A 10,644-nucleotide genomic window follows, 5' to 3' on the forward strand; every position below is an offset into this window, starting at 1 on the left:
TGTGGCGCTAATAAAATTTCAGAATGTTTCACGTAACGTGCCTACTATACGCGTAAAAAGTTTCTGAAAGTATTCAAACAATTTCATGGACGACTGTAAGAGGATTCATCGCGAGCACGTGTAAAAGAAACTGCGCTCGGCACCAATTTTTCTTGCTCGTTTCTGCGATCAATCGGGACGGCTGACGGATAACGATCTAAGATAGGCGGATCGACAATTACGCGTCGTCAGTTGCGACCATCACTCTGATATCGTAATTGATGCATGCGGACCGAGCGAGGTTAAATTACACACATCGCTGCGTAATCGTTAGCGTTACACGCTAATTCTCCAAATTCCACGGCCGCTTCGTTTACGTTCGTGTCGTTCCAATTTCGCCACGTTTATCGCTACTCGTAGCTGGCGAATAGACGCATCCATACGCATGCTGGCTGAATGCAAGGCTGAAAGAGCTTGAAATTATCGCAGCACGCCGATACCGCGCACACAGCGCACCTTTGTTATCTGTCGAAATTATGGTCGCGCGGGAACCGCGTTAAAAGCCGGCCAAACGATGTCCACTGGAGCTTAATCGTGGATGGTTAGGTGTAATTTGACAGGGTGCTTCTAATCAACGTTATTCCATCAATTTACGTAACGAGAGGACGTGTTTCAGTGGAAAATCTGAATGCTGCTTTGTGTAGCTTGTGTTACGTTGAAAAAGATGTTAATCGGATATAATCTATAGCTTATACGTGATTCGCTGTAAATTATGTTTGATCCGCATCCTGATTGTATAATTAAAGATATTAAAACGACTGTTTTCGAATAACTTGATAATATTGGAATTACTTTACTACGAAATACAGTAGTAGCGCTATGCATAGCGCGTTCCTTCGTAACGCAGTTTCGTATAATGTCACGCTAATAGTCCGTAGTTCGTGTAATGGTCGGTCCTCGCTGGCCTCGCTATTTGCGAACGTGTTCTTGAGCATTTAAGTATACTTTTATGACCACTGCTGGCGAACACTGGTAGTTAAGATTCCCGAACCCCAACGAACACAATGGTATCCGGTGAGGTATATTTCTGAGCGCCGTGCGTGCGCCAAGGATAAACGAGAAAAGTAGTCAATGCGAGTGAGCTAGTATTGGTAGTCAAGTCAGTTTTTACCTCGAGAATTAACACGGAAGGTAATACAAATATAGTAGTGTTTGGTATTATTCTCATCGCACGCGTCTCAATCATCTCAATAAAATTCTCTCCTAATGACATAATAAAAACATAAAAAGAATCATATTTCTCTCATTCCGATAATTATTGGGGAACCTGTTCGCCAACAGTCCACGATCTCTAGCGATCGGACCACTGCTGTTTATATCTGATATAGAAAATAAAAATAAGTCAATCGTTTCGTCTTAATTCACCCTCGTTCTATCGTCACGTGTTTATTAACCAATTTTCGCGCAATATTAAGATACAGGAAAAGATGCATAGAAGGAGACCAAACGAAACACACGATACGAGATTAAAGCGCGTAACGCGAGTAACGACAACAGGACCAACGTATAAAACGTTGCCTCGAGGAACATTAGATCCTACTTATACAGATCTTATTTAAAAGCTCAGACAGACAGATAAACAGATAGATAGATAGGCAAGTGGAGATACATATGCTTGTACATTGTACAGTTTCATGTAACCGGTAGATATAAATAGCTGTCACTGGTATAGGAACATGAGAATACTATATGGTTGGTAGTGTCACATACACACCAAGTACTACACCATAAGCTGTTTCATAAGTTAATACGACCTTATTAGCAGAATAAAGGCACACGAATAACCAGTAACTTTCTGATTACAGCAACTGTCCTTCCCACCTACCCAATCCAACCATGGATCAACAGGATTTACGTTTAGCCTTTCTGGCAATCAAGACATCGAGGGTCCTCAGGGAAGTTTCGAATGCGTCCAACAAACGAGCCCTAAGTAAGTAACTATCTGTGTCGTGTGTAGTCAATCCGTAAAATCAGCTTGTTATCGTTTCTGAACCTACGTAAATAAAAGTAACGGGGTAGCTAGCCAGATCGAGTGAACTGAACAGATTCAAACTCGATTTTCTCGAAAATGAAGCTTCGCGTGAAAAAAGATTGTCAAAAATTATTGCATATTTTCGCACGAGGAATCGACTTCTTTTCGATTCTACCGCCACGGTTCCGGAAATTTTGTATAATTCGCGCGGATTTGGACTCGATACGTATATGACGCCAGTAAAATGATCGCAGCTGACGCTGATCTGTGGCATTGTCGGAAGAACGGGATGCAATGATAGTAAACTGTAACAGAATACATAGTTTCTTTTTATTATTATTTAGTTTGTACTTCAGAATTTGTCCAGCTGGACATTCGGTAAATTTTTCTAGCTTAATTGCTAAATAACACGTGGATGGCTACCCCCAGCGGGACACCATCCTCGAGTTTGTCTATTTTATTTCTTTAGTGAGGTCAGTAGCGTGTAGAATAGATAGTTGCATACCTCAAACGGAGGATCGTGTCGAAACCATCAGTAACTATTATTGTTTTGTCGTTAGACTTAATGGGCACATTACTTACACGCGATCATTGTATAAATACGACAGAATTTTTCTTCTATAACATTCCTAAAGCTTATAATTATCGATATACGATATTTACGTGTGTGATTTTGATGGACAGATTTTGAAATTGGTTTAAATTTAACGTTACCATAACGCTTGGAATTGGAAAGGGTATACATCTCTTTATAATCGCGTTCGACCCGATGTTCCATGAATGAAACATTTTCTCGATAATTGAAAACTGTCCTTCGAACGTATGATTAGTCTTACTTTCACGAACTTTATGCCACAGATAAAGCGACAGACGAAGATGAAAGAGCGTAGGAATTAATTCGGATTTACTCTCTGCAACGGTGTGATAATATTTCTTATTCCTTCCATCAGTCTTCGACTACCTTTATTCTTACCGTATCTTGTCAGTTAGAAAATTAAATCTCTGTCGGACAATATATCAGGTTCATAGAACCAACGCTAATCTCTAACAATCCCGAAGAAAGATCTATTTCCTGGCGGATAATGTATCAAGTCCATGAAGCTAAAATTCATTTTTAATTCTTAAAGATACTACGTATCCTCTAAATTACCAAGAGAAACGATCTTAAATTTTCTATTCCGTGGATAAAGTTCGTCTATAACTTTGGCAAGAATTTTATATATAGAGAAAAGATCAATCTTAAACTTCACCGCGTAACCATCTGTTCGTGGGAGGATCAAATCGATTCCCACTGCTCGAATCTAGAGACTGCGCGTCTTTCAAACGTGTGGTACATTTTCAAGACACGGGAAACGACGCGGAAAAAAGAAAAGGGAAAAACGGCGTCAAGACTCGTTCTAGCGACTTATCGGTCTCTTTATGGTGTTCCATTTTTCCTGTGCAGGAGTCTGGAGAGTCTTGGCGCATTGCCGTGTAAAATGCGGATACAAGCGAACGACGATGTGTACGAGACAACCAGGCATCGGATGGCCGTCGCCGAGGAGAATAACAAGAACAAATGGTAAGTCACCCCTTGAAAAGATACGGACGTCGAAGGCTCGACTTCGTCGATCCTCCGGATCGAGGCCGATTTTTCTTCGACGAGTTCGTTATCGAGTTCGTACACGGTTTCATTCCTTTGTATGCTTGCTCATTCTATTTTTCGAGTGGCTTCTGCGTCATATTCATATGCACTTCACCTTGCTCGGGAAGTTGACCCTCGTCCCAAATCACGTTATCTCTAGATCCATTGTTCATGACGATTCGAACGATTCTTGAATTGAATTCGATGCCAGTTTTGTTTATTCGTTATCGTTTACACGATGTTCGTTGATAATTATGGGGAACGAGGAGGGAAGAGGTGGGAATTTTTGAGTTACATAAGACAATCTTCATTTTACGAGAGACATCATCGCGTAAGATGTAACTAAAGAACGAAAAAGAAAAGATCATTCGGATCGTAAGACAATGGATGGATATCGTGTAGGCGGATTAGTTAATTTGTTTAACAGAGTAACGGTCAAGGTTAAAAAAGCCCCGCAAGTTCGACTTAGGTCCGAAATCTTTGGTATCTGTCGCTGTGGATGAAACTTATTACGTACATAGATATATTGTGTGATACACGGTTTACATAAACAAATCGTGTAACAAGATATTGCGAATAGCGGATTTCTATGTTAACGATTCTTCTCGTTAGTACGTTTAATCGATAGAGGGAAGATTCATCCCTCGAGTTTTCAATCTTTCGAATATAAAAATTTCTTAATACATGTTTAATTTCTCATTCATCAATATGCCGCATCGTTTTTGTATATTCACGTTTGCAAGAAGTAAAATCCACTTCGCTGCGATTAATTCGATTATTTTTATTAGCTTTAAATTGTGTAGGTATAGAAATTGCCGATTAAGAGTAACTAAAATAATAAAAATAATAAATAAAATTTGGCTCCGATAGGTGAAATTCTGATAAATAAAATCCCATCGTAGGAACGTAGAAGAGAGAGCAAAAGAAAAGAATAACCTGAGGCGTTGCGTTGTTTGAACCAGTTGCATTCTCTATAGTTGCCTAGTGGTAGCACCGGTTACATAATTCCGCGTTTAAGAGCAAAGCTGATAATGGGTTTTCCCGGTGATGGCTTACGTCAGAAAGGAAAATCGATTAATCACTTTCCTCGCGGAAAGACGATTCCTGTAGATTAGAGCTGGACATTAGATGGGATACTGGCGTCAACCAGAACCTTGTCTGACGTCAAGCGTGGGTTGGTTAGGTGTCGACGTTAAGAGATAGAAATGGTCTCGTTAACTGATACGATATACGGTAAAATATTCCAGTCGTTTATACCTATCGTACTATACGAAGCAATTTATGCTGATTATATTATGCGAACTACTTATAATTAGCTGATCTTCCAATACGGTGAATTCTACCTTTCACATTTTCAGTGTTTAGTATCTTAGATCGTTTTGCATTTTTACTATCATATTTTTTACTTAAATTACATAGAATAATAGAGTCATAGCTGTGCTGTATATACATAGCTTGAATTAACCCTTTGATCCCTACGGACGCATATATGCGTTTGTCAATTTTTTCCACCTCCCTCGCGCTTGAGATTATTTCATTAGTGTAAGAGATGATACGCGTGCATTTCTTAGTAACGACAATAAACAAAACAAAGAAAATGAAAATCTGTTTATTTTCTATATACTTCTGTATATTCGCGGAGATTATAATTGCGATTAATATGTCTTTACACTCCGTTGTCGCCATCGTGGCGACATTATAAACGAAACTAACAAGTCCGTTATCGCCGCCGTGGTGATATTCTAAATGGAATTAGCAGCTCCGTTGTCGTCGCCGTGGCGACATTCTAAACACGATTGTAAGTAGTTTCGGAGTAACTGGCAGCCCGTAGTAAAAATGATTTGCAGTTTCTGGTGGGTGGTCTGGATATTATAGTAGTGCCGTATATAAATCATTAATTTTTATTAAGAAAAGGAATTTCGTCTCCAACGCGGATAACTTTCACCATGGAGTATTCAGTAATTTATTCGAACATTGAATACTGGCACTTCTTTTTTGCCAAAATAAGAGTCTCATATAATCAATAATTCTTCTAAACATAGAGATATCGATTTTTCAAAAATCCTGTGAGCTTAGATTTACATCAAACACGTCATACGCATGTGTCGAAATCACGAAATAAGCTGTTTTATTAAATAGAAGTCTATTAAACGAAACGTTTTGAAATAGCTACGTGCCAACTATAAAACGTTCCTCGAATATTTCATTGATTAATCACTTTCCCCTGTCATATAAAAATTCTTGACGCTGTATATTAAGATGATGCTACGATATTACTATTACTAAAGTTCCTATGGTATCTAATCACTGCTGGAAAAGGTTTTTCAGGACAATCGATATATAGCAGGGACGCGCTATTAACGCCGTAATGATTTCGAACTGGAAATGACAGTGGAAAAACGCGGGCATTAACGACCATTATTTTTGTTCTCTTTCGTTTAACAACCGTAGACGGTTATGCTTGCATAGTTTCGTATATAGTACTTTCTATTATGAATATTTAATGTACCAGGGAACTAGTTTATTCACGATGTAGGGGACTATCAATCATTTTATCAACTTGGTAGATCATGCAAATTGTGGGAAAGTAAGGTAGAACTATCGGAACGTAAGTTATATCGTGTATCATTTCGAAAATGAGAATTCATTCGCGTTACGAAACGCTATACTTTCATCTATTCCTTTCGATCTTCTTCTTCTCTTGACAATAATGCTTTCACACATTGCGACTTATAATAACAAATTCTAAGATTGTAAATAATCTCGTATACCATATTCTTGTATACTATTCTCGTATAAAGAACGAACATATTACTCGCTAATATCGTATAATATAATATTAAAAATAGTAGTAATATTTATCAGCATGTCTCTTATCGTTCCTCGTTTTATTTTCCATCAGCACCAGAGTTATCAAGCCAAATGGTCCGGACATCGGGCGCAAGGTAAAGGTGAATACCACCGGAAGAACTGTACCATCAACACCACCAATGAATTCGAGGTATCGGGAATCGACGAGCATTCCAACATCCGTTAATCAGCCTAGATTGTCTTCCGCTTACAAACCTGCCGTCAATAATCAACCAGCAGCCCGAAATCAACCCGAGAAGAAAGTCTCTGAGATCATGCGTAGACCACTCAGGTAAGTTTCGATTAGACCGTATAATCGTACCTTGAAGAACGCGTGATCATTGTTTACTTTCATAACGATAAAACAGAGAACGAAACAAAAAAGATTTAAAAAAAAGTAAAAATATTTGAAGAGCACACAAGGACATGACGTTATTTCCTTTATTTTGATATCGCCTGGTAGCTAAAACACTTGCAGAGAAAACAATTTGTTAGGTGCAACTGGTACGGGTGTTTTAAAAATACGCGATAAGTCTATGAAATTTTGTAAACAATAACAAGAATATATATCATGCTGCAGTAACAATATTTTTACCGTTTAATTCGACAGTCGAATAAAACGATAGTTTTAAATTATATCATAAATATTTTGTACATTTCAATACTGTTTATTATATTCTGCCAATGTGTTCTTCATTTATAAATACGTTCGTAAAAGTTCAGTTAAAGAACGAAAACAAAGTAAAGTTTGTAAGATAAGTGGTTTAAAATAGAAGTCTAAATAATTATCTAAGCATCCATTAGTTCTAACGAATATTTTGTTTTCTGTTTACAGAGAAAGGCTTATCCATCTTCTTGCTTTGAGGCCATACAAAAAGCCAGAGCTGTATGATCGTATAAACAGAGGTAAGAATATAAACGAAAAATACAAACTTAAGATTATCCATCAAATTTTTGGCGCAAATTAATTAATTAATATCTTATCTTCAGAGGGCATCAAAGATCGAGAACGTTCCGCCATGCCGATGATTCTAAAACAGGTAGCTTTCATGAGGGATAACACGTATCATTTGCATAGATACGTCTGGAACGACGTGCTAGAAGATTGGCCTTATTATACGGAACAGGAAAAAGCCATGTTAAAAAGAAGAAAACCTCAGAATCTAACGCCTCCTGGTTCCAGCGATGGATCCAGCGGTACGATACATTTTCACCGATTAAATCTTCATCTCGCCGAATATTCATTGCGACGGAGCAACACAAAAGTCTGATTATATTTCACATTCACTCGGGAACAATTGTCAATACATAGTTGCTCGATACTTTTATCCACTTGTTAAAAGATTTAAAAGTAATGACGATGAAATTGGCAAATCGAAAAAAATATTTTTCCAAACGCACTCGAACAATAACATATAATGGTCTTTTTTTATATCAATGAGTAGACTCGTTGTTTACGGTATAGTAGAAATCTTACACATTCTCTATGGTGTTTGATCTCTACCAAGTTATTTACTATAATGTGATTTAAACAGAGAACAATGGTTACTTAACATGAACATAATGCAGTGATATGATTATAACTAATACAACTTAATTTTATTGTTATTGGGAAATTTGAATGTGCAAAAGTATAGAGGATAAAAGATATAAGAAGTATTCAAAGTTAATTATAATATTTAGAGAATGACGCAAGTCTGTATTTGGATTTCATTGCATTTCTTGTTTTCATGAAAGTTTAAATTTATGTAAATATCATGCAGCAGTGTATTAATCCATTAGCATATTAATTTTTTCACACCGAAAGTTCCTGTCAATGGTATTTTTTCGACCAAAATTCCTATTTACTGCTATAGCGTCATGATTTTGTGTTTTGAGAGACAATCGTATGATGAATCACACTTTTATGCCTACGTTTCTCTGAATATCGCAGTTCACTTCCTCAGAATACACCTGCGACAGTTTCTCTTGAAAAGCCAAGTCATAACACCGATCCATCGTCGTAAAAGCTTTAAATCTATAATTTTACCATAGTATTAACAGTAATTTCAAAGAATTGTTCCAACAATCTACTCATACATGGTAACGCGTTAACAATAATCCAGATAAAATATAGAACAACATATTGAACGTATATTATCGATTATGATTACAGGCAGCGGGCAATCCCCGAATTCCACTCATCCAGGTTCACCGCCTGCGATCACTGCACCTCCGCCCTCGTTGTTGGGCAACAAGCGACCAGGTTATTATCAGGGTAATGACGGATTACCGACAAAAAGACCACGGATATCGCATTATAGGAAGACAGAATTGAATTCGGGATCGTCGAATGTCGGGGAGAATGGAAGGACGGCTAATAGTGGTGGAAATAGTAACAGTGTTAGTGTCGTTTCCAGTGCAGCCGGTGGTAGTAGTGCGAATGGTGGCAGTGGTGGTAACAGCGGTGGTGTAGTTAACGGCTGGGATCAACGGCAGCATCAGCGTGATCATCGTGGCGATTATCGACCCGAAAGAACAGCGAACGGTGATGTGCTACGAGGTGGCAACTATGGCCATGGAAAAGCGTGCTTGACGCCAACCAGTGATAGTGAAGAGACCAACCAGCACGGTCATCGGGACGGGAACACCGGAACGTTTGCGAGCAATGTCGCTAACAATGCGACCACTGGCCATAGTAGTGTAGCTCATAATAATCCTTTGAGCGGCAGTCGTCATCATCAAGGAAAGACTGCGATACTTGGTGCCGAAGCGAGTGCCGGTACGGCTGTGAATTGCGTGGCTCGTCCGATGCCGAGTGCCGCGAGTGACGGTGGTAGTGCAGGTAATTATAGTGGTAATTCGAATGGAATACTCGCCGACAGGAGAGATAGAAGCGACAGGAACGATAGGGGACGCTCTGGCGACAGGGATCTTGACCCCAGAAAGAAGAATAACGGAACAACCGCTAACACGTATACCGACTTAGTTGTACCTAATTATGCCACCACCGAACATAATCCTGACGGTCTTCACTTACAGGAGAGTCCTAAATTATCGGAGTATCCGGACTACCTCACGTGAGTATCATCGAAATTAATAAGATTTAATAGAATACCCAGTAAGATTCTTTCTACGATTTTGTCTCCGTTATTGTTAATTACGATATGTTGTAGCGCTCATTAACATGGATATCTATTTATTGTAAAAAAAAAAAAAAAAAACAACACGATCTGCACGCTTTGTGAGCTAAAGAAAGACTCGTGATCGTGGCTCCATAGTTGTCTTGATATATATTATTTATTCTTTCTCTATAATATACGCCCTTACATTCATATGTTACGATAATGGAGATAAAGTAGTGGATTTTCCTGCAGTTATGAAACTTAATTTGAATCTTACCAAGCAAAATATACCTCAGTGTACTTACGCTCGAATTTCTTACAGGTATTATACGACAATAAGCAGTATGGAACAGAGAAGACGTTACAAGGAAGAATTCAATGCAGATTATGAAGAGTATCAGAGGCTGCATACTCAAGTGGCGAAAGTATCCATACGATTTACTGAGCTTCAGGATCGTTTAAAACAAGAAGAAGCTTTGGGAAATTGGGACGAATACCAGGTACCGTATCGCATGTAAATAATATACAAGACACAATGATACTGTATCGCAAGAATCATTGTTACAATGGAAAATGTAACAATTTTATTTATATCTGTTTTATGTTTTACAGGAAATAAAGCAGCAAATTTTCGATGAGTATAACGAGACTAAAAACGATCCTAAGCATAAGGAAACGAAACACCGTTTTCATTACTTGCATGAAAAGCTAAGCCACATCAAGCGGCTGGTATTGGAATATGACGCGCAGTATTGTGCTGGCATGGTGACTAGCAGCAACAACGTCGGTGGTAGCAACGACATGAAGGAAACGGATAGTTTGCACTACTGACACAAACTGAAAAGGCCGCTTTTTACTCTCTACCTTTTTTCGGTTGTCGGTATGCTATTATCTTCAGTGTCGAAGAATTTGCATTTTCTCGGCATGTTCCAAGGCTGATCTAAAACGGTCCACATGGTTCCTGAGTTGTATCGCCGAAAAAAAGTCAAGTACTCCCTGAACCTGGGTTGCGAGAATATATATATATATATATATATATATATATATATATATAT

General features: G+C 38.4%; 1 protein-coding gene across 1 annotated transcript in view; it reads left to right on the plus strand.

Moving 5' to 3' along the window:
- LOC126915407 (RNA polymerase II elongation factor Ell) overlaps positions 1–10,635 on the plus strand; it is a 142,693-nt gene extending 132,058 nt beyond the window's left edge. The window contains exons 4-11 of the mRNA XM_050720067.1: positions 1,845–1,969; positions 3,456–3,572; positions 6,538–6,777; positions 7,321–7,391; positions 7,476–7,682; positions 8,641–9,544; positions 9,912–10,089; positions 10,202–10,635. Of these exons, the coding sequence (XP_050576024.1) occupies positions 1,845–1,969; positions 3,456–3,572; positions 6,538–6,777; positions 7,321–7,391; positions 7,476–7,682; positions 8,641–9,544; positions 9,912–10,089; positions 10,202–10,420 (2,061 nt within the window). The 3' untranslated portion in view covers positions 10,421–10,635. The remainder of the gene's footprint in view (positions 1–1,844; positions 1,970–3,455; positions 3,573–6,537; positions 6,778–7,320; positions 7,392–7,475; positions 7,683–8,640; positions 9,545–9,911; positions 10,090–10,201) is intronic.
- Positions 10,636–10,644: the final 9 nt, after the last annotated feature.

This window comes from Bombus affinis, chromosome 4 (genome assembly GCF_024516045.1).
Source record: "Bombus affinis isolate iyBomAffi1 chromosome 4, iyBomAffi1.2, whole genome shotgun sequence".
Classification (NCBI taxonomy): domain Eukaryota; kingdom Metazoa; phylum Arthropoda; class Insecta; order Hymenoptera; family Apidae; genus Bombus; species Bombus affinis.